Genomic DNA, 25068 nt, shown 5'->3' with positions numbered 1-25068 from the left:
TGCTACAAACTTAAGCTTTAGCAAAGCTTCTCCCTCATCCCCAGAAAGCCATGTTTTGCTTTTCTTGGGTTAGTCCTTGGAGATAGAAGTATTATTGAGATCTTTCATGAATGCAAGCTGCAACGAGTATTGCAGACAAGCAGCACCTGGAACATCCTCAACATCTGCTATGCAAGTATCACAGTATCATTAGGTTTGGAAGAGACCTCACAGATCATCAAGTCCAACCCTTTACCACAGAGCTCAAGGCTAGACCATGGCACCAAGTGCCACGTCCAACCTTGCCTTGAAGTGCCCCAGAGACGGCGACCAATCAAGGCACAAGCACTCTAAAATTAGCCACGAAATTTCCTGGCTCTTCAGCACAGGAAATACATGGTAGTCTCCCTGCAGAAACAGGGAAGATGGCAATGTGCTCACCCATACACATGTATCACAGACAGTGCTTTGAACAGGAGCTGGATTAAGAGGTGAGTCACCAAAGCATCTCTGTAAAGATAAATATGTCCATAACAGAGCATCTGCAGCAGCCAGTCACACTCAGGGCCATTTCCAGTGCAGACTGCTGGTATGACTTGGTTACAGAATGGGAATCCCTGCACCAGGTAAGTGTTGGTGAATGGAAGATCTGGTAGGGGATCTGAAGACTATTTCCCACAGAAAAGCCCTTGAGACATATTAGGTCAAAATGGTGAGTTTCCTCCCTTCAACTTTGGAAGCAATGCAAAACACACATACATCCTTACACCTCCTACCTTGAAATACAACCATGTGCCTTCTACGGCAGCTCATTAACCTTGGTTTATCATATTGAACATGGCCTTGTTTTAAACCACCACACAAAGAGTTGGCAAGCTCAAGAGAGAAGCTCACTTCTTCCAGAATGAGAACCACACCTTGGGTTTCCTTGGAAGCCAGTACATCTCCATTGCTACAGGGACTACTTCTCCTTCCCTCTGCATGCACAACAGCTGTATCAGCAAAAACAGCTGCTTTTGGAGCAGTGTTCTTCCTCCTGGCCTAAAAGTTAACAATTTCTAACACACTTCAGACCACACCTCCTGACTGCAGCTTCAGGTCACAGCCCTGATATAGCCATATAAATATATGGATACTAAAAAACCCTAAACCATATACACCATTCAGCCTGACCTAGATTCATATCTTTTCATACATACACAATACACACACAAACAATACAGCCTGATACATATAGCCATCTTTTATATAGGTGTGTGTACATGTACACATAAAAATAGATGTATAGATATTCAGACCCTTTTATGATCAGGTTACCTGCCTGGTGAATGTGGGGAAGGCTGTGGATGGAGTTTACCTGGACTTCAGCAAAGCCTTTGACACTGTCTGCCGCAACAAGCGCCTGGCCAAGCTGGCAGCTCATGGTTTGGATAGACTCACTCTGTGCTGGATCAAGAGCTGGCTGGAAGGCAGAGCCCAGAGACTGGTGGTGAATGGTGCCACATCCAGTTGGCAGCTGTCACTAGTGGTGTTCCCCAAGGATCAGTGCTGGGCCCAGTCCTGTTCAATATCTTTATTGATGATCTGGACGAGGGGATTGAGTCCAGCATCAGTAAGTTTGCAGATGACACCAAGCTAGGAGCAGGTGTGGAGTTGTTGGAAGGTAGGAGAGCCCTGCAGAGGGACCTGGACAGGCTGGATGGGTGGGCAGAGGCCAATGGGATGAGATTGAACAAGGCCAAGTGCAGGGTTCTGCACTTTGGCCACAACAACCCCAAGCAGTGCTACAGGCCAGGGACAGAGTGGCTGGAGAGCAGCCAGGAGGAAAGGGATCTGGGGGTACTGGTAGGTAGTAGCTGAAGATGAGCCAGCAGTGTGCCCAGGTGGCCAAGAGAGCCAATGGCATCCTGGCCTGCATCAGGAACAGTGTGGCCAGTAGGACAGGGGAGGTTATTCTGCCCCTGTACTCAGCACTGGTCAGGCCACACCTTGAGTGCTGTGTTCAGTTCTGAGCTCCTCAATTCAAGAGAGATGTTGAGGTGCTGGAGGGTGTCCAGAGAAGGGCAAAAAGGCTGGTGAGGGGCCTGGAGCACAAATCCTATGAAGAGATGCTGAGGGAGCTGGGCCTGTTTAGCCTGGAGAAGAGGAGGCTCAGGGGGGACCTCATTGCTGTCTAAAACTACCTGAAGGGAGGTTGTAGCCAGGTGGGAGTTGGTCTCTTCTGCCAGGCAACCAGCAACAGAACAAGGGGACACAGTCTCAAGTTGTGCTGGGGGAAGTCTAGGCTGGATGTTAGGAGGAAGTTGTTGGCAGAGAGAGTGATTGGCATTGGAATGGGCTGCCCAGGGAGGTGGTGGAGTCACTGCCCCTGGAGGCTTTCAAGCAAAGCCTGGATGAGGCACTTGGTGCCATGGTCTAGTTGACTGGCTAGGGCTGGGTGCTAGGTTGGACTGGATGATGTTGGAGGTCTCTTTCAACCTGGTTGATTCTATGATTCTATAGAAATCTGTATAACTTTTAATGTATCTATGACAGACATACACACACCTACAAAATATCAGTACAGCATGATAGATTTTTCTGTGTGTATATATACCACACCCATTTTTCCATCTCCATCACACAGATTTTATATATGTGTATAAATATGCTTTTAAATACAGACTGCACAGACCCACACACACACATATATAATATCCCCATACAGTATCATAGAGGTCTATTTGACACAAGCCTTCTCACTATCAAAACAAGCTTATCAAGGCCTGCTATATAGAGGTTAAGTTTTCACTTCTAAGCTAGGTGACACAGCCAGGACCTCATGGTACTCAGAGACGACTTGGGTTTGAACTCTGATTCTTTAAACCAACAAATTAAACCAATTGTGTCATAGAAGCAGGAAAACATCAGTTTTATGCAGTTGATCCTTAAATGTATCACTCAGCCCAGGGGAGGAAAACAGCATACATCTGAGTATGAGGGTAACAAAAAGCTCTGCAAGGTTTGTGCACCAAGACAACAACAGCAGTGGCAGAAGAGATGGGCAGGTCTGGTACTACCTATTATGCATCTATATACAGACATACATAGATAGCAACTTATGTGCTGTCTGGATACATCTCAGAGCACAAATTATGTCAGTTCATAAAGCTTGCAGAGCTGTTTCTACTCTTGTATTAGATCACAGAATCACAGAAGGGTAGGGGCTGGAAAGGATCTCAGAAGATCATCCAGTTCAACTCCCCTGCCAGAGTGGGATCACCTATACCAGATCACACAGGAATGCATCCAGGCAGGTCTTGAATATCTCCAGACGGGGAGATATTAAAGGATTATTGTTTTTTTTCCCTGAGTTGTGTGCCTGGGTATATGTGCATAAACACAGACAGATATTGCTGCTTGTTTTATATACAGATACAGACATAAAATGACAGTGCTGCCCTGCAGTGAGATGATGCATTACTGCTGTGTGGGCTCTTTGCCCACACCCATTCCTACGCACATCAGTCATACAGAAGCATTAAAACATAATTTGCTGGTTTATGACCCACATTTAGCACATGTAGTCCTCCCAGGGAAGGAAAAACCCAGGTACCACCTGCTCTCCTCTGTGTATATAGCATCGACAAAGCCCAGCATTTACGACTGCTGTGCTGTTGAGAAACATTTTCAGACGGCTGCAACTTGCTTTGCACCGGTTTTGTGGTGTTATGACATTTACATCCTGATGTTCTCACACTGGATTTATCACACAAAGCTCATGCTCCCACTGACATTCTCAAGTTTAGTATATTTAATCTCACTGTTCAATAAAGTGGCCCCATAAAGGTCTTTATATCCCTTGGCAATAATATCCCAGGGTAGAAGAATGCACACAGCTGAGGACTTAATGACACGTAATAATCTCTGGAGGACAAATGTTCCATTAAAAACAAATCTGGAAATGTCTACCTTAATACTTTAAGAACCTTAAACTCATTTTCTTGCAACTATTCAATGAATTTAAGCCCCATAATTTCACTACACCTGCTACAATATTGTGCAAACAAAAGTCCAAAGACATATGGAAGAGAGACAGACGTGAGGACAGATTTGGCTTCAGTCAGTTAGAGAAGCATTGCTCCCACTGCTCTTGAAAAATAAGATTAAAACCATTACATGACAAGTTGTGGCTGCACACTGCCAAGTATTACTGCTCAAGCCACTGCAAGTAACTTAATTCACTTGTTTAAAACCAAAATAAAACGTTCATGCTTATAATAAGCTTACATCCTGCTATTCCCACGTTTCCAGAAGCCCTATGCATTACACTGAAGAGCACTAGCAGAGCCAGAGTATCCTGTTAGGACAGGAAGGCGCTCACCAGAGTGCATGGAGCAAAAAGCCCCAGCTCTGCCTTAGGTCTTGGCTCCTCCCCATCCACTGAAGCACATGGACCTTCTCCCACTGTGCTTGCTCATCTGCCTATCGAGGCTCAGGATGACACTCAAAGACCTTCAAAGCCCAGCAATCCCAAGCAAAATGGCCAAGCTCAGCACCTATGCCATGCTTCCCACTGAGGCTGGCCACTGCCATGTCAGCACAATGCTAAAGCTGCTCTGAGCTTGCAAACACTCAGGAACAAGCTGAGTGCCTCTTTTTTTAGCGCAAGCCACAGGAATAGCCTGGGAGGAGCTTCCACCCACCTCTCCCTCATCACCAGCAGGGACTGTCACCATTTTTCACTCAGCTCTGCTTGCCTCAGACACTGGAATTAAAGAGGAGCCCTTGCTATGAAACTCCCATGGCTGCATCCAGCAGAGCTGCATGTGCCATGGACATCCCAGAGCAAGCAACAACTGTATCTAAAAGGTCTAAGGCATCCATGTGTGTCCTGGGTACCTGGGAAGGTGGCACTTGAATTGCAATTATCCAAACACTGCAATTCACTAAATGTTGTGATGGGCTACTCCATATCACCACCGAGTATTTTAGGTCAGTGATAACCCCAGAGCAATTCCAAGACAAGGCCAGCATGTGCATAGGCAAGTGTCTTCCATATCTCTGGAGTTTTGTTCCCACATTGTGCAAACATGGGCACAACCAGGCATGTCTACAGCCAGAGCAAACTGAGACAAATTAAGACAAGCCTAGAGACAAACAGATACCTGCAGAGCAGCATCTGTAAACAGCACCACTGTACAAGTCCAGCTCATCAACAAGATGCTGAGCTGAAAGGAAGACATTCCTGAAGAGGCAGGGCAGGTCTGTAGACAGGCCTCTTGCCCCCAGACATGTTCCTCACCTCTGCCTCAGTCTTCCTCACAAATACCATTTCAGTTTACTTCAATGACTTCTATTTGCATATTTGGAATCAGACTCAAGATGTTTCCCACCCATTTCCTACTCCTTTGGAAATCTCCCACCTCACAGGGGTACACAACTTGGTGTGGACAGAGTAGTTGCTCCTACTTGTGAATACCACCAAGGCTGTCATCACACAAGCACATGGGACTTAGCTGAGCTTTAATGACTCCCTTGAGCTTGTTCTGGAGAAGCCTCACTCATCTCCCACAATGCTATTTACAGGTTGGACATGAATCTAGCTCTCCAGCAACTGCCTGGCCTCAAGCAGGGCATGAAGCCAGCGTGGCATGGGGCCATGACCAGCAGTGCTGGCAGGCTTATGTACAACACTGCAAGAGCCCACTTCTCTCTCTGCCATTACTTTTTCACATCTTCAAGCCAACTCAACAAGAGCAGAAGAGCAACCCTGCCAGAAGGCTACACCCAAGCACCTGGCAGCAGATACAGTAAAGTCTAACCACAGCCTAGCCACAGAGGAGCGTTGGTTCCTGTCTCTCCCCACCCTCTCACACCAAAAACCCATCGTTACTTTCATTTTTGGAGCTTAAGCCCAACGTCACTTGGTGTTTTTCAGAACAGAGCTCATTGAGAAACTGCTGCCATTAAGGGGAAATTGCATGCTCAAGTCTACCAGGCCCTGCCAAGCCAAATGTCCTCCCACCTCACTGATAGTGAAGGGACATGGCACAGAGAAAAGGATTAACACAACCACAAGTCTTATAAGCTGTTTTAGACAGATGGGAAACAGAGCTCAGGACATGCTCCAGGAGCTGTGGCACACTTTGTCTCATCTAGTGAGCAACTCACCTGTCCCCAGGTCCAGCACTAGCTTCATACATTTTCAGAATAGCTGGATTTCAAGACACTCCATGCTACAGCCACTCACTACCAGGGACAGGTCTCACCATGGCACTTTCAAGATCTGACCACCATTCCAGTAATAATCCAGGCAGAAGCACTTGGAGCTTACCACTTACCTACTGACACAGGTATCCCAAAGAAGTTGTACACCACATGTGGTGACAAATCCTGATTGTAATAGGCTGGATGGATTTTAACACTTCCACAGACCTTGAGGGTGAAGTGTCACAGCTGGAGAGCACAGTCTAAGAGTACATGCAAGTCAAGCAGGGAAACCGCAGTGATGAATTCACAGAATCAACCAGGTTGGAAGAGACTTCCAAGATCATCCAGGCCAACCTAGCACCCAGCCCTAGCCAGTCAACTAGACCATGGTACTAAGTGCCTCAGCCAGGCTTTGCTTGAATTCCAACCCTCCCCTACATTACAGATAAAAGCTCCCCATCATTGCAAACTCAGCTCTGTTCCTGAGCTCAGCCCACCTACCTCCTTCAAATATCCTCCTGACTCATGTGAAACAGCCACAGCCACCTATTTTTATCTCTGAGCACACACCAAGAGCCTGCATGTACAAGAAGCCAACAAGGATGTGGCACATCCGAACTCCAGTTGACAAGACACCATGGTTCTGCCAAACTGTGACTTCAAAATATCAAATCTCCAACACATGCCTTCGCAAACTGTGAAAATTTCACCCCTCTCCACCAAAGGAGGAGTTATTGGAAACTCAATTCCTCCCACCCAAATAACTCAAGTCTTAAATGAGGAGGTTCGGAGGATGTGCAGTCTTGCACTTGAGTCCTGGAAATCACCCATGCTGGGGGATGAAGGGATTGAGAGTAGTCCTGCAGAGGACAACTTGGCAGAAGTGGTGGATGGAAATTGGACACAAGTCCACAATGTGTGCTCACAGCCCAGAAGGCACACTGCATCCTGGCCTGCATCACAAGCAGCATGACCAAGCAGGTCAAGCAGAGCAGTTCTGCTCCTCTGCTATGCCTTTATGTGGCCAGGAGGAAAGGACATAGTTATGAAGGCTTGTTAGTGACTTGCTACCTTCCCCGTGGAGGACAGTGCTGGTAACAGACCCTCCTGGGAGTCACTGATTCACACCCCCAGCAAGCACTTCTTGGGCCACAAACCACTAAACACCAATCATAGAATTAACCAGGTTGGAAGAAACCTCCAAGATCATCCAGGCCAACCTAGCATCCAATCAAGTAGACCACAGCACTAAGTGCCTCAGCCAGGCTTTGCTTCAACACCTCCAGGAACAGTGACTCCACCACCTCCCTGGGCAGCCCATTCCAATGCCAATCACTCTCTCTGCCAACAACTTCCTCCTAACATCCAGCCTAGACCTCCCCCAGCACAACTTGAGACTGTGTCCCCTTGTTCTGTTGCTGGTTGCCTGGGAGAAGAGGCCACTCCCCACCTGGCTATAGCCTCCCTTCAGGTAGTTGTAGACAGCAATGAGGTCTGCCCTGAGCCTCCTCTTCTCCAGGCTAAACACCCCCAGCTCCCTCAGCCTCTCCTCAGAGGGTTTGTGTTTGGGTTTTTTTTAAACCACAGGGCAGGACAAACACTTCCCACAAGCTCCCTGGAAATTTATTCAACCAAAACAGCGAGTTGATGAAGGTCTGTGATCAGCCACATGCGGTCACAAACATGTTTCAGACCCAGGAGTTTGAAAGTGAGCACACAAGACCTCCCTTCCCACCACATGCTACAAGGAAGTCACATCCATAACAGCACCTTTGATCCAACCTTTCTGGGACCCAGGTGAGCTCCGTGCCCACCACCACGGAACGCGCTCGCTTGCGTGTCTCCCTGTGCTGGCACTGGGGACCTGCAGAGGGGACTTGCTCTTCCTTTGGTTTAAAGCACACAGACAGCATAAGTATTTTATGTAATTATTAAATTTTAAACAGCTTTTGCAGAGTTAATCTTCATTCTAACCCCCTCAGACAGCTGGTAACCCTGAGCAAGCACACTGCCACAGCCAGAGTCATATAAATATCCAGACACCCGCAGATGCCAACCTGAGGATTAAATTTGCCTCCTCTGTTCCCCCCCCCCCCCGCCACTTCAGACAGGCTTGGCAAGTGAGGAAAATAAGTCTGCCTTGTTATTTGAGGAGCTGTGTGAGAGAGCCTTACCAATGTGAGAAATCATAGCTGTCAGCACAGAAACCCATGCTGGGTTTTTGGCAAAAAATAAAACACCCCAGGCTTGGTGTGTTCCTCTACAAGGACAACCTTCCTCTCCCTACAGAGCTGCCCTGCCTCCAACACTCAGCCCTACACCTTAACAGGCAGGCACAAATCCCTTATTAAATTAATCCAGGGGCCCACCCAGGAATTTTGAACGTGGGACAGTTTGGCATCTTTTTTTTTCCCCCTTTTTAAGCAGATTTGGGAGCAAACATACCAGCTTCCAAGGGCACCTCTGCACAGCTCTGCACATGTTATGGATAGACAGCTCATGTAGCAACACAAAGTGATCAAGCAGCACAGTGAAGTGCTAATGCAGCAAGGCTGAGGAGCAAGATCTCTGAATGCCAGCACAGTTGAGGCTGGAAGAGACCTTTGAAATCTCCCTGCTCAAACCAGGCCACCTAGAGCAAGCTGTTCAGAACCACATCCTTGGAGGTGACTTCTGAGTATCTACCTCCAAGGATGGAGACTCTATAACCCCCCTGGGCAACCTCTACCAGTGCTTGATCACCTTCAGAGTTAGAAAGTGTTTCCTGATGTTCAGATGGCACCTCCTGTGTTTAGTGTGCCCACTGTCTCTGTCCTCCTCGCATGATCCCCTGAGCCTTCTCTTCATCAAGCTAAACAGTCCTAGCACTCAGACTTCCCTTAACAAGAGACGTGCTCCAACCTCTCCACTGTCTTAGTGACCCCTCACTGGACTCCCCAGTATGCCCATATTGGCTCTTGTATTGGGGAGCCTCGCACAGCACACAGTGTTCCAGATCTGACCTCACCAGTGCTGAACAGAGGGCAAAAGATGGGATAAATGTGCACAAGATTAGGTTTCCTCTCTAAGCAGAGTTCCTCATTTGTGTTTTCCAAGGCTCCCTTTTACCATGAAGCCTTGGTCAGCTCCTGCATACATCTTTTCGCTACCACAATTCTCCAAAAGGTCAAGGAGGAGTTTGGGGTAAACCTGAGCAAAGTTTTAAGTTGAGCTGTCTCAAACTAATCATAGGTCACTCAGCTCTCATACCAGAGGGTTTGCAGTGCAGATGAAGAGTTGTTTCATCCCACTCTGAAGCACTCATGTCCATGTTGGAGCAAACATGGCATGAAACACAGAGTTCCTACACAGCTGAACCAGCTCCAGTGAGTGACCATTCCTGTTTTAAGGTTCAGCAGTACCACAGCATCCATATTTATCATGGTGCCCAGCTCATAGCTACCCCTTCCAATTCCACAAGCTCCATTTCTGCCTGGGTCTCACTTTGCAGAGGTGGATAAGGTAGCATTAGAGAACCAGCAGTTGTCTGCAGATCATTAAGCTGCAGTTGCCTAAAGAGAAATTGCTTTGACAAAAAAACTACAAATGAAACATTTTTCAACCCTCCATTCTGGCAAGTGGATAGACAGTAATTCCTCATCCCATGCTCTACCTGTGAAAGTCACATTAGGATCTGCACACAAGCCAGGGCCGCTCCTCTCCAGGTGTAACCACAATTACCAAATGGTATTAACAGCAGTGGGCACACCTGCCCTCACAAAACGCTGCTAGCCAGCTCTATCCTATCTGTAGTCTGGGCACAAACCCACCAGTTCACCACAGCTTAAAGCTTTTCACCCCACGCTCTGCAGACATGCAGAAGAGACAATCCTCAAGTATGCATTTCCACAGCAAATCTTCCAACCATATCCTGCCTCCCAGCATGATGCTCTTGCCACCAAGTTGTGACTCCTCCTTCAGGAGCAGATCAAAGAGAAAACTCTCTACAAAACAAAACCATTACACTAAGTGGCTTTCACCTCATTTACCCATGAAAGCGCTGATCCCTCTAGACCTGTGAGTAACATCCCTGCAGCTGGGTTTCCTCATTTAGGGTAAGAGAGTGACACCAGGCTTAAGAGTATCCTCTGCTGAGTTGTTTCCATGCACTTGCTCCCTCTCATTAGGTGATCGATCAATAGGAGAGCTTAGTTATGTGTGGATTTTTTAGTCGGTATGCTGTCTCTCTAAAAGAATCAAGTAATTTTACTCTGATAAGCATCTTGTAACACGAGCCATAAATGAGTAGCTGATTCTACATGAGGACAAGCCTGCAATGACCCAGATGACCCAATGCACACTGCCAAGAGATCAACCAGTTACATTCACATAGGGATGCTTCAGAGTTGCAGTCAGTGCGAGGCTCTCCAAGATAGAAGGATGTGATCCTTCAAGACTCTCAACGACTTCCTTGGGAGCAGACCAAATTCAATCCTAACTCTAGTCCTACAGCAACTAGCTGTAAGCCATGGACTATTCCCTACAAATCACCAATCAAAACGATCCTGCCTCCCAACATGCTGACAACTGGGCAGCCTGACAACTGAACATCCAAGACTCCCAAATCCTGACACTTATCTTCTCACCATAAACCCTCACCTTGCCACTCTGATCCTGAGTAATATTCAGCATATGCTCTTCTACCTGCAGTCAAGCCGCAGCTCCGTCTTGGCTGCAAACAGCATTTGCAGAACAGTTTATTCCTCTGATTGCTTAACCAGCAGTTTCCTGGCTTCAGTCTTACCACCCACTGCAATAATGTGCAATTATAAGACTTTAAGAAAAACAAATGGGAAGTGGCATCTCATACCAGGCTACTGCTGGAAAGAGCTGTTCTTCAGTCTTTCAACTCAGGAGAAAAATAAACAGGAAATCACCAAACTCTTTTTGCCTCCTGGCACATCATTTCAGGTAGCACCTTCTATAACCAGGTTTTGCCCCAAACCTTCCTATTTCACGTGGTCTTTGACTTCATCCACTAAGTAGCAACGGGCAAAAGGCAACACTAGCAGCAACTTCTGCAAGATGGCTCATGTTTGGCCTAGGCTGATGGCAGATATAAGGCATTCAGGAGACAGGCTTCAATTCTCAATTTGTTACTGAAATGTTTCTGCAAGTAGAATTCCTTGCCTTTGGAAATAGTTGGGAAAAAAAATGACTATTTGCCAAAATAAAGGAAGTGTTTAAAGTGCTTCCACTGTGTGGGCTAGTTTTTATCTCCTAAAATCAAGCAGTCATTCAAGGTTAAAACCAGAGCTCCATCAGCCCTGTACCCACATCGCTCAGGCACTATGCTGACAATCTCTTTGGAAATTTTTGGCAAACTCTTTTTCCCCCTTTGGATTCCCATCTGCTGGGCTACAACAGCTGCAGCAGGCAGAGGTACAGTTTCTCCAACCACAGCTGCCCCATTAGTGTTGCTCTACCTTCTTGATCTCATGTAGGTGAGACCTTAGGGCTCTTGGAAGAGCCCCTGTTGTGAGGACAAGCACAAGGACACAGGTGAAGGTAGGCTGGCTGCTAACTCAGCTTGTTAGTCATTGCAAGCTGTTCCTAGACCTCTGAACCATTTAATCCAGTGAGAATCATTGGCATTTGCCGTCTTGGCTGGAACACGTCCACATTAAGGACACAGGTCTAGTTTTAACACCAGCCTCCCAAGCTACTGCTATTTTTAGGCTCGGGCTGTTATTTAAGGCATGTGTTATGACCAGTGAGAGCACAGTGTATAGATACCAGTTCACAGGGAGATGAGGACAAATGAAATGCCTTGTGACAACCTCAGGATTGAGGTGCTCAGGACTGCACACTTAAAGCAATTCAGTGCACCAAGTACCCTTAAGAACAGGTATGAGGTTGAGCCACTGCTTCCATGCTAAAATTTTCCTCTTTTGAGAAGAAGCCAAATCACACTGTTATGTCTTCTCAGGCACAAAGCACTGCTAGTGCCACCCTGACTGTGCTTCACCCAGAACTGACGGGCTTGAACCTATCAGAAATAAAGTCCTTCAAACTGGCAAAGCCAGTCAAGCACCAATGGATGCTTGAGGAGTGCTCGGGCAGCCACCCAAGCACAGTTCTTCCAAGCAGAGGTTGCAGTGCCTACGTCAGACTCAGTCTTCCCTTTCAAAGGTTAAAGCTGTTTACTGAAAGGATTAGGGAGAGAAGGTAAACTTGGAAGAAGCGGGGGCAGATTGTGCGCAACGGCTACGTACACAGACTTCGCCCCAGCAATAAACATGTCCCAACCCCTTGTTAGCTTGGCCAGCCAACATACAGGTGGGGAGGTCATATGAATGTGGGTGTGCTGCCAGCATCCTGATCCTGGGTCTTCAGCATCCAGAAGATTATATAAACCTAATTGCTTGCCCTCCACACCTCTAGACCAACCACAAACCAGGCTAGCACCTGACAACCTGGGAAGCAGCTGTAGTTTTCACAGTATGAATGTTTTGCTCTGGTTGCCTACCACAGAGGGATCTGCACCAGAAACACAAGAGAGGAGAGATTTCCTTTCTGCAACAGCCTGAAGTTTGTTTCTGGCTGTATTCATAGAACCAATCACTCTCGTTTAAAATGGCTGTTTCACATTGAAGCATGATTTGGGTACAAACACTGCTGGAGCAGCAGAAAGCTAAGCCATAACAGCACAGCTCTGCAGTGCATCTTAGCTGCACAGCCAGTTATTAAATAAAAGGTCATCTCCTCTATGACACTACATCTTCTCTCATTTCAAGTAAACAGTTGTAAGAGGTAGACACTTCAATAGGAAAAACAAAGAGGGATTTATACACTACTGGGAGGAGAGTAATTTCCATATCAGACAGGAGAGAGAACCACCACCAAGTAAGAACTAATGAGCAAGGCCCTTTCAGCTAACACAACGTGATTTAGGCAAGATCAGAGCTGCACAAAAAGCAAGACAAAGCATTAATTGGTTTGTGCTCGTTTGTCTGCCTTCATTGCACAAAGTGCAACTAAGGACATGAAGTGGCAGGAGGAAGTCACAAAGCACCCACACTAACACGGAACCAGCGTGGCTATTTCAAGAACGCCTGTAAGGATGTGTAAAACTGCCCAGTCAGGAGCTCAGAGTATCAGGGCAGTTTGCCCCCACACCCAAGAGACTTGGTTGGATACCAATTTACAACTTCAGTTTGGTTGTGCTATTACAGCTACCCTTGTTCCCAAGGTAAGGGGGGAGCTCAGCAAGTAATTTTGTGAATCACAGAATCAACCAGGTTGGAAGAGACCTCCAAGATCATCCAGTCCAACCTATCTCCTAGCTCTATCCAATCAACTAGACCATGGCACTCATCCAGTCTTTTTGAGTTTGATGCACATACTGAATTCAACGGTTAAAGGATCACCAAGAATATCAGAATGACTCGTTTTGGACAGCACAGGATGACCTGTTAATGACACTGTCCCCCAAATGATGACAAGATCTGGAAGATGGGGTTATACCTAAATGGGCTAACAGCCTCATTGCTCACCCCATACTACCTTCTTTTACAGTGTAGTTTCTGTAAAATCCATATCATACTTAGTGACCAAACACATAGCACTGCCCCACAAAGGCAGGCTCATGGCATCCAGGAGAAAGGCCGTTGTGGTTTGGGTGTTCCCTGCCCCCCACACATACTTTGGAGATCACCCAGACTAGACTCAACCAACTCTGGAAATCTGAATGAAGCTTACATTTACAGCTTAGCTCAATATACAAGCAGATATTTACAGTATATACAGTTATATGCAGAAATATACAAGGTAAAAGGGAATACAGAAACACAACAGCCCTCCCAGAAACCTGAGTCCCCAGGAGGGGCTCCCAGCCACCTTTCCACCTTCTCCCACCCCTCTCTACCTTACCCCAGACATTGCATTGTGGCCAAGAAGACTGGAGCGTTGGCCAGGGAGGTTAGGAAGCAAGTGAGATGGCAGGTTAGGTTAGAGAGAAAAATGCAGCCCACGGCCCAGACAGAGAGTGTCTCCCTTATCTATGTTTGAATTCTTGTTCTTATACATCTCAGCAAGCCTGTGAGTGAAGTAGACATCACCACTGTTTCTCTTTCACAGCCTGTAATGTAATTCTTCTCACCAAAACACTCTAGCTAGCTTCAAACTAGCACAGCTGTCAACAGCAGCTTGCCAGCACAGGATCTGAAACACCAGGTTCAAAACCAGAGCTACACTTACACAAAACAACTTAGTCTGGTCCCTGCACTCAAGCACACTCTACTCTGGAAAAAACTTAGACCTTGCTCCAAGATGCTGCAAAACCCAGGAAAGAGTCAGAAAATAAGCCAACTGGTAATTAAGATTGAGGGTGAGAAATCTCACTAACAAACTATCACTTTTGGCCATCAACCCATGCCAAAGCCATCTAGTATTTCTGGTAGTGACCACAAATAAAGTTGCCTAATAAGGTACCGCAACCCTGATGCAGACCACTGACCACAGACTTTAGGGACAATGGAGTGCAGAGGTTATTGAGCAAAGTTACCACAAACAAGGATGAAGAAACTGCATCCCAAGACTTTAAAACAGTTAAAAGGAAACTGGTAGGCAGCACAAAACTAATTCCAACAAGACCTTACTGGTTTTATAAATGCAATAATGAAGACAAACAAACTGTAGGTCTATTCAGCAGCAGGAAGAAAGGAGTTGCATGACAGAAGATGCCCTACTCAAAGCCTTCTTTGCTTTGTACTTAAGCGCTCAAGGATGACTTTCATCAAGAGCTGATCTCTCTTAAACCTTCCAATCTTTCTTTCAATCCCTTCTTTGTTTGCCCCCTCCCTTATTAAATGTGCTTTTCTAAAGGTTAACTGCAAACGGATGTTTGACGTTGAGCAACCTCAACCCCAGGTAAGGGCTTGTCAGTGCTGCCTGCAGTGCAGCACACAGGATAAGGGGGGGGTCCAAATTGCTACCACAGCTTTGCAGAGGAAGAACCATGCTCCTACTCAGGAGATCGTGGCTGTTTGGTGTCATGTTCACATCACCATTAACTTAATGATTTTCACAAATTTTAATGACCACAACAGCTCATCTTTAAGGTGCCATAAAAAAACGCTGACAGCAAGTCATCCATCAAAAGAACCAAAAACCATTACAAAGTAGAGCCTCCAGGAAGACCTTGTGACACTCATGAAGCCATATGCCTCCGTGACACAGCCTTTAAGGAAAACATTCCTGTCTCAAATATGGGTGAAGAATGAGGACACGAGCCAGCAGTCAGGATTTAGGGCTAAGAACCTGAAACTGAGGCCGTGTCAACAGTGAGGGGGATGACTCAGCTGTCCAAAAACAGATCGGGGGAGGGAGAGACACAACGAAAGACAACCAGATGCACGCCTGAGTCACACAGAAAATAGAGACTGCGAAACAGAAGAGGCAAGGGGGAAAAAATACTTCAAAAAACACCCCAAAACCAAACCAACCAAGCAAAGAAAGCACCCCACAAACAAACAAGAGCCTTCATTCGAGATGCTTCTACTAAAGATAGGTGGGAAGATGAAGGAGAGAAGCTGGGGCAAGTAGGTGACCTTCAGCAGCAGGGGAACACCATGGGTGAGCAGGAAGTCAGAGAAGCTAAGGATGAAGAAACATCTGAGGAAACAGTGTATGGGCTTTGTTATTGCCACAAGACCCAGAAAACCTGAAAAGCAATTGGTCACTGGACATGGGGGCAGCCCCACAAAGCAACAGGCAGAATTGGGAGAGAGAGTGCTACCCACCACAGCCCCAGGGGCTACTGCTCACCGTGTCCGTTGCAGTAATAGATCCATTTCTCCCTGTTCTGCGTGGGGGTGGTGGACTTTTTCATAATAGCTTTTTCCACAATGGCACTAGGATCTTGCCTGGGTCCCTTCTTCAGAGTCCGTGAGCTCTTCCTGACACTGCAGACAACAATAACTACCAGGACAAGCAGCAGGAAGAGGACAATCATCCACGGCAAGTGTTCGTTGATGTCGAAGTGCTGGTGGACGTTCTGTGAACCTCGCCGGGGGGGCCTGTAAGGGACACTGGACTTCTCTCCCCCCACCATCTCTAGAGATGGCTGCTTCTCCAGGGCTTGGCTGGTTTGCTTATGCCGGTAGCTCTGTGCCTGGCTGGTGGCCCTGGAGCCCGCAAAGGCCCCCCTGGCACCACTGGTCTCGTTGGCCAAAGTTTCGTTGTAGTAGCCTGCTGGCTCCGCCATGCTGCTGGGCGTGCGTGGCGTTGGAGAGGGGACAGCATCAGAAACTGAAGAGTTCAGCCCTGCGAAAGGAAAGGAGAGTTCAGTGTCACAGCACTGGAGACGTGATATGGCATCACATCGCCGTGTAAGACCTGCCTGAGCATTTGCTTGGCCTGAAGACAGAAACTCAATGCCACGCAGCAAGAAAGGGAAGAGGTGAAGTTGAGGTTTGGCTCTGGGAGCAGATGGGTACAGTTACAGAGGTAGGGTCAAGGTAAAATTGACCTTTGTTGGTTAAAAGGCCAATGGCAGCCCATTAGGTACAAAAAAAGTTATTAAAGGCTCGTGGCCAATCTGTTAGCTTCACTCCAGGTGTGGAATGTGGTATTTGAGCTAGGAATGCATGACAATTTAGAGGCTTTGTATCTCCAGTGGGTTTTGTTAAGGACACATCGAGAGCCACCGGGGATGCATCAACTACAAACCAGGTTTCTGAAGAAACAGAAGCAACCAAACTACTTCCTAAGGGCTACTTTCTGTCTTTTTTTAGTTTTCTTATCCACCAACAGGTCTCAGACCTCAGCCAGATGCATGACCAAAGTCTGGTGAGAAGAGGAAGGGCTTTTGCAGCAAAAACTACAGCTTGGTTTGAAAACTTGACTTTTGAAGATCATATCTCATGCCAGCTGAGCCAGAGAGTGAGTGCAATCACATCTTTAGCCTGGAAGACTGAGAGAGGATCTTACCAATGCTTATCAATATCTACAGGGTGTATGTCAAGAGGATGGGGATAGATTCTTTTCAGTGGTGCCCAGTGACAGACCAAGGAACAAACACAAACTGGAAGACAGGAGGTTGCACCTGGAAATGAGGAAAAGTTTTTTTGCTTTGAGGGTGACAGTACACTGGAACAGGCTGCCCAGAGAGGTTGTGAAGACTCCTTCTCTGGAGACTTTCAAAACCTGCCTGGATGCAACCACTGCTCTAGGTGAACCTCCTTTAGCATGGGTGTTGGAATAGATGATCTCCAGAGGTCTCTTTCAAACCATACTGTTCTGTGATCTGCCTCTGTTACCCAAAACACTCCAACCAGAACACAAACAGCAAAAAATGTTTTCACTTTTACCTAGTTGTCTATTGTTGATTTCAAAGTCCAGGGAACACCCTCCTGTCCTCCCTGAATGATATACCAATGTCATCACAATCTTTGAGACCTAACGAAGGAGCGGCACTGGGAGTTTACCACTGTCAGCACCTCCTTGCTGTTGCATTCACCAGCTCAAGTGCACAGGCCATCGGAAGTTGCATCTTTTTGACAAAGTGCCCCATTTGAGATATTTACTGTAAAGAGGCTGCTTCCCAAGAAGTACTGAGTACCATCTCAAATGGGGTCTCTCAGGACCACTGGAACCAGCCCTGCATAGAACATCTCCAATAAAGACTCCAATGAGGTGTCATTTCCAACTACATAAGAGAACAAGGAATTCAACCTCATTTTTCCCACCAGTGACAACTATTAGAAAACTTAAAGATAAAATTTGTGGCACAGCCTAGGTCCTGGAGCACCTTCTGGGTAACGGTTCCCTTTCAAGCCAATATGCTGGCACAGTAAGAGGAAAAAGGCAGCAGAGTAAGTATGGGCAGGAAAGCAGCACATTCATCAGGAAAGATGCCTGCTGGAGCTAAGCTCCTCTGCTGTTGAGGTTTTCCTGCCACACTCTGCTCAGATTTGCCACAAATGCAAAGATTTGTACCAGCACAATGCACAGATGGGCAAGGTGGCTGGGGAACATGATGTCCTTCCAGTCCAAACAGTAGGACAGCCAGGAGTACAATTGTTACTGCACTCTCAGTGAAAGCATTACTAAACTTGATTTAGCACAAGGGAGGGCAATCTGATGGACTCTGGAGCTGCCTTCTGGACAAGAATCAAAAGCATCATCCACATTTTAGACAAGGCTGCCCTTTAACAGCCTAAAGCCAGCCCTGGCTGAGGCAGTGATACGATCTCACAACCAAACCTGTGCCTGTATATCAGCGGTAGGCATTACCTTTGGGAAGATGAGTAGTTGGTGGAACTTCATAGGGCTCTTCACTCACTTCAGTGCTCGAAATCAAAGATGTATTGGGAAGAGACGCTGGAGAACCACAGACATTGTCACTCTCCTTCGTCCCTGGCTTGATGACCACCATGTTTTTTGCAAAGCAGTCAGTGTATGTTTTGCACTTCATCACGCTAGAAGGCACATCAGAAAAGGTACCACGAGGGCACGGCTTGCACCTAACGTCTTCTGTCTCGGTTCCTTTCTTGCGGACACCCCAGCCGACCGGGCACACCGTGTAAGGGACGCAGGTATCGTTTGTCTGAAACGTGCCAGACAGGCAAGCACACTCACGGTCGTTCAAGGCAGTACAATGAGTTTTCTCAATCATTGGCAGTTCACAGGGTTTTCTACAAGGGTGGCACCGCTCTATGCCGTTCTCATGCTTAGTAAAGGTCCCATCCGGACAAGGGCTGCACTCTCTTAAGGTACTCTTTGTGCAATGTTTAGACACGTAGGTTCCTGCAGGACATTTGTCACAGATCAGCTCTTTGTTGGTGGCACGGTCGAAGTGGCGGTACTTGCTAGGAGGGAGGCTGATGGCATTCTGCTCAGCGGTCAGCTTTGACTGACCATCAGTGGTGCCAAGGAGCACGAGCAGCTGGAAGACAGACAGGAGGTATTAGTCAACAGTGGCATGCAACCAGAGCTCTCTCTGCCAGAGATCCCCTGCAAGATTGCAAAGGATGGCCCAGAGCTGTGGGACCACAAAGGTGTTTATACACCCAGGAGTGCGAGGTCAGGGTAGAAGAGAAGCAGTGCAGTGAGCAACACACTCCCCCAGCACACCACTGGCCTCAATTATAACTCCTTAAACCTGACACCACCCTTAGCAGTGAGACTACATTTACACTGCAACCCTGCCAGGTCAGTAAATACTGCTAATTGTGTTTCAACAGTCTTTGCTACCTGCCCACCTCAGAGGAATTCAGACCAGCTTTGCATTTCAAGGCTGAGATGCTATAGCATGAGCCAGGAACTTCCCGAAAAGACCCAATAAAAACAAAAAAACAAACCAAAAAAACGCAATGCATGCAGGCAGCAGCTCTGACCTGTACAACTCTCCTCTGTATTTGGTAATCTGCACCTGTTCAAATAGTTACCTTTCAAAATTACACCAACCAGGATGAAATCCAGGCCAGCAGAGAAATTGTAACAGCTGCCCCTCTACCCTTCCATGATTTTTATGACCCTGTGTAAACATGGGGTTTGGTGAGACTGCAAGGGATGTTCTGCTCTGAGTCTCCAACCACATCTGAACCCACTTTAAGCCAAATGCATCAGCAACAGGAAAGAAAACCTGTCACTGTTTTTAAGCTCTCAGAGGAACTCTGCTGCAACTCGGTTCCCCATTGCATCAGACACAGGTAAAAAGTCTGGTCTTGGCTAAAGGATAGCTACAAATCTGTTAATCTCTACCTATTTCCAACACGAGGGCTTCATTTACTCAATTTCTCTACACTGAGGCTGCTCGTCTTCAAAAGAAGCTCCATCTACCAAGCAGGACCTCTGTCTCATGGATTTCACGTCAATTATGCTAGCAGAGATAAGGCACCAGGAACAAAAGGCATATCAAAAGAAAGGCTGACACAATCTCATACAACAGGCAAAGCAACTGAAAACGTATTTTCAAACAGCTGTAGGATGAGTTAAGAGGGCGAGAGGAACAAGCCAACATCACCTTGAACTTCCAAAGGTGTTTTCCTGCGCTGAAGGTAAAAGACAGAAGACTCTAATGCTTTCCAACTGCACAGCCAGGCACATAAATTGCTTGGCTATGTTACGCAACCTCTCATCTCTCGCTTCTGCTACCTACTCTGGGCTATGAGCCAGCAAGAATATATCAGAAGGGCAAAAAATAAGAGAAAAAAAAAAAAGAGAAGGCTCCCAACAACATGACTCTGCAGAAGGCACATCGCAGAGCCGCAAGCCACATCACGTCATTTTTGGTGCAGTCTCTTGCTTCCTGGAAACACACAGCACATTTCTGTTTCACCTACTAAATAATTTACAGCTCAATATTTGTACAAAACACTTCCATTCGTATTTATTTCTTTTTCTTCCTGAAGCGGCAATTCCAGAGCAGGCAGAAGCAGGCAAGCCCGCAGGAGCTGACGAGGATCCTGCCGCGGCCAGGCTAATTACAGCGCGCCGGATTAACAAGCGCGGTTGCGCCGGCAGGCAGCAAAGGCTTGCAGGATGCGCTTCGTTTTTCCTCTCCCTTAAGACATAATTTAACAAAGTGCTTAGCTGGCTCTAAGGAAACCTGCCACCACCCCTCAATCTTCATGGCACAACTCTGAATTATCAAACTAGACACAGCAGGATCCGGCCACTCGAGGCTGCACGGGGAGTCGTCTGCTACTTGCCCTCCTAACTGCACCACGCATTGAGTGGGACGGGGCATTGGGAGAGGCAGTACAGGCAGCAGCTCTCCAGCCTTGCAAAGGATGAGCTGTGTCTTGCTGTCTCTGATTCTGAATTCCCTGTCTGCATGAAGCAGGAAACCCACACACAGCCCCAATAAAGCATGTGCCACAAGCCCCCTCCTTGTTTGTCCTTTCTCATCTCCAGCATCTTCCCATCACCCAGCTGTGTGACTAAAGCCAGTGGGACCTTCATTACCACAACAGCACTAGCTGTTTGGGTTTTGTTTGGCTTAGTTTTTTTTTCTCGTTTTGAACCCTATCTCTATCAAAGCAGTACTGATACCTTTGGACATCTCTAGATCTTCAGCTGCACACATACTTCCAATAAGAACAACAGCAAGTCTTGAGCAGAGGAAGACTAAGAAGTGTTAAGCATCTGCTATTTATTCAGACTGACACTTCTGCTCCCTAAAAAAGAAACTCAGCTACTCAAATTTTGTGTCTGGGATCACTCATCTCTGAAAGAGACAGCCAGGAGCAGAAGCCAGGACAGTCAACAAAAAGTGTATGCTGGCTTTGGTCCCTCATCCTCAGGACTGCTGCTGCACACAAAACTAGACCTTTTCTGGCTGATACACCCAGCTTTGGTGACAACAGCAAGAGCAAGGAAGCAAGCTCTGCTTAGCTACTGAATATCAGCTCATTACTCCAATACCAGAGAAAGTGCATAGGGTAAGAATGTAGGGAAGAAGAGGAATGAGTGCAAGACAACACTGAGGAGTAGATTTGGGGTTAAGCAGTTTTGGTGCTGTTCTTTATGCTCAGCTCAGCATAGAAGCAGCTCTGAAACCTAAAGCCAAAAGGGTGAAGTGAGACTGTTGCCACAATCCCAATGAGCATCTCCAGCTTTGCACCAATGCCCTGCACCACATGAACAAAGATGCTTCTCAGCCACCTCCATCTATTCCAGCAAGTGGAGGTTTCATGGTATGGGAAAAGCAGAACAGGCTGGGGAATGCTCACTTTCAACTCCTCACATAAGGGAAACAGCTCAGACAAGGGGACCTTCACGCTAGGCTGCAAACAAATCCTTCAACCAGCAGCAGCCCAAAGCTGACATGGGCATAACCCACTTTACCATCACCCAGCTTGATGAATCCATCTCTGTGATCACACCTATGCCACAGCTCCATTACCCTCTTAACTGCATGCTGCAAGAGAGAACTGATGGGCAATATGGACAATAAATAGATATATTTACGAGGACCACAAGCTTCCTGAGCACATGCATGGGGGAACATGGCTGAGAACACACTGGCTCGTTCAGAATCCAAATCCACTTGGCGACCCAGCGAGTCAAAACACCACAACAAACTTAGCACATCAAGAGGCATTTGAATCCTTAAACAGGGTGACACCTCGAGACAGTCCTAACTGTTGTTGTGCATAGTGCTGGACAGGGTCCTGTCCTGTCACCAGCCCCACGGAGAGGTGACAGTAAACCTCAACAGCAATTAAAAACAAACGCAAAACCGAAAAGAAACCAAACAAAAGCCAGCTAAATACAGGGTACTTAACCCCAGCAGAGAATAGCAGAAGTAGAGAGCCGCAAGCAAGCAGGGACCAACAGTACTAAATTGATACCCTGGGAACCATTTCCCAGCAAAACCAGCAGAATTTGGTGGAAATGGCAGCTGGCTCCATGACAATGCCTTGGCTCCACAGCCCAACACCCTTCCCAAAGATCAGCTGCACCCTCTGCCAGCCAGCACCGGGAAGTCACTTGTGACATTAAAGGAGAAAAAAACAAAATTGAAACCCCAAAGACAAATAAATAAGTCTGGAAGTTTTACGGTAACTTTGCAGACAGGAGGAGCCCATCTCCTTTCCCGCTCCCTGTAAAAAGAATCAAGTTACTCACTCTGAAACAAGTTGACTATGAGGAGTGTCCAAGAGCAAGCAAGTTTCTGCTTCCTGCAATGTGACCAGCTGTTTCAGCTGGATTGGGGGTTGTGAAACCAACTGTCCTGGGCTTACCCTGCTCAGCAGTCCCTCTACCACATCTCAAGAGCAACACGCGGGCAGCCAAAAGTGCTAAGAGAGCAGCACCAAGCAGGGCCACATTTGGTCCCTGTGAAGGAAAACCCAGAAGCTATTCCTATAGGCAATGCCAACCTGAGCTTGCAAACATCCCCAGTAGCCACAGTTCTGCTCCAAGCAAATGCAATTCCTCAGGCTCCTGAAAGCCCCAAGTTGAGGCAAAGCAACATCACATCGTTTTGCGGCAAGAGCATCAAGAGAGATGGTGGAAACTACCTTGCAGCAACCAGCAGGTGCCCAAAGCCCACGCCAAAGAAGGAAAACTGCAACCAGCCTTACGCAACCATTTGAAAACCAAGCGGCTGGGCAGACACAAGTTTGCTGCACCAGTAAGAGACTCACCAACTACTGACTGAACACACTCCTATTGGGCTGGAAAAACACTGACTCCTTGTGAGGCCAAAAGGAATTGCCCAAGGTTTTGAAGATGAAGATGTCTGACAAAACAGCCCTGGCTGGTGGCCAAAGGAGCATCCTGCCAGCTCATGAGCAAATGGGAATTCTGTCTTACAGCTCATCTGCTCATGCCACCATCACACAGAAATCTGAGTGCATACATACACAAGCAATATTTCTGTGTGCTTGCTCAGAGGCTGGTTTCCTTTTGCAAAACTGCTGCTGTATTTCCCTACATCTTTATATTATTCTTTTCCTTCTTGTTCCCTCTATATTTACCATTCCCAACTCATCTCCAGGAATCCAGCTCAAGCTCATTATCTCAAGCACTCCAACAGCACCTCATCTTCACACAGCAGCATTCACCTCTCCCAGCAGGAAATCAGTGCTCAGGGGCAGCAGCCAGCACCACGTACCAACCCCATCCGCTTCACCACGGCGCAAAGTCACCCTTTGCCTTCAAAGAGATGAAGCTGTTTCCTGGGGAATGCTCTCCCAGCTTTATATTATTTTTGGTTTATTCAGATTCCTGTCAAGCCAGCACCAGCTTTCTAAGATCCACCTTGAGTTCAAGAACAAGTGCACTCCTTGGTTACACAACCCAGCCGCAGCAGCTGCAGCGTGTCTCTGACACACCGAATTACTGTCTCTCCCCAAAAAGACAGGATGTAGCCCCAGCGTACTGACTGGGAAGAGCTCTACCTAGGTAGATAGAACTGTAGGTGAACCCACTGGGAAGAATTTCTGTATTAACTCAGGGATGCTGCCTGCAACTAGCAGCAGGGAGTTCTGCTTCCCTTCCAAAGAGTGGCCAGAAATGCAGCTGGGGTTGGGGGACAGACGGATCTCAGTCCAGTGCTCAGCAGGGCACAGGGGTGAAGCAAGGATCCGCTCAGAGCTCAAGGTGCGACACAGTCCTGGATGAAGCCTCCGGAAAGGATGCGGTCCTTTGCCCGCCTGCAGTAAAACTGGGATGGAACGGATGGAGAAGGGAATACTGCAACCAGCTAAGGAGCGCAGGGTCTGGGGCAAACAGCACCCCTTAGGGAAACCGGAGGGGAACCTCGCACACTTCACGGCGTGACGGAGAGGAGGGACAGCAAAACACCCAGATAGACGCACACCTTCCCCAAAATACATGGCTGCCTACCTGCCCCAGGCGCGGCAGGCAGCAGCCAGCACCCCGCAGCCGGGCAGGCGGGGCGGACGGGCAGCCCCGCACTGCAGCACATCCCGCCCTCCGCCGCGGACACGCGGATCTTGCACGGGCGGCGGCGCTGCCCCCGCGGAACGCGCACGGAAGGACCGACACACATCTCCGCCAAACACTCACCGTGAGGGCGCCGGCGACAGCGGCGGCGTTCCGGCACGCCGCGGCGGCCCCCATGGTGGCGACCGGAGCCGAAGCCGGGGCCGCCGCGCAGCGCAGCGGGGGCTGCGGGCAAAGCACTGCCCGACCAGCCGCGCTGCCTCACGCAGCGGGGCGAGGGGCCGGCGGCGGCCGGCGGCGGCGGCGGCGAGGGGAGCAGGCGCCCATGGCGGCGGGCCGGGGCCAGGCGGGGCGGGAGCCCTGCCGCCCGCCGCGCTCCCACCTGCCTGCGGGGCCGCCGGCTGCGCACTGCCGCGGCAGGGCGGCGCGCACGTGAGGCGGCGCGGCGGGGCGGGGCGCCCTTTGTGGCGTCACCCGGCCGCGCAACCGGCGCGC

General features: G+C 48.1%; 1 protein-coding gene across 2 annotated transcripts in view; it reads right to left on the bottom strand.

The window, feature by feature from the left end:
* Window positions 1-24858, bottom strand: part of TNFRSF21 (TNF receptor superfamily member 21) — a 37815-nt gene extending 12957 nt beyond the window's left edge. Inside the window, exons 1-3 of one of the 2 annotated variants that reach the window (XM_064145751.1) lie at window positions 24697-24858; window positions 18448-19099; window positions 15979-16476 (exon numbers count right to left, since the gene is read on the bottom strand). In XM_064145751.1, coding sequence (XP_064001821.1) covers window positions 15979-16476; window positions 18448-19099; window positions 24697-24750 — 1204 coding nt within the window. In that variant the 5' untranslated portion in view covers window positions 24751-24858. The remainder of the gene's footprint in view (window positions 1-15978; window positions 16477-18447; window positions 19100-24696) is intronic. The other variant, XM_064145750.1, reaches the window with a different exon arrangement.
* Between the last annotated feature and the right edge of the window lie 210 nt (window positions 24859-25068).

This window comes from Pogoniulus pusillus, chromosome 7 (genome assembly GCF_015220805.1).
Source record: "Pogoniulus pusillus isolate bPogPus1 chromosome 7, bPogPus1.pri, whole genome shotgun sequence".
Classification (NCBI taxonomy): Eukaryota; Metazoa; Chordata; class Aves; order Piciformes; family Lybiidae; genus Pogoniulus; species Pogoniulus pusillus.
The sequence above is the reverse complement of the archived record's forward strand: the minus strand, read 5'-3'. Positions and strand labels throughout refer to the sequence as shown.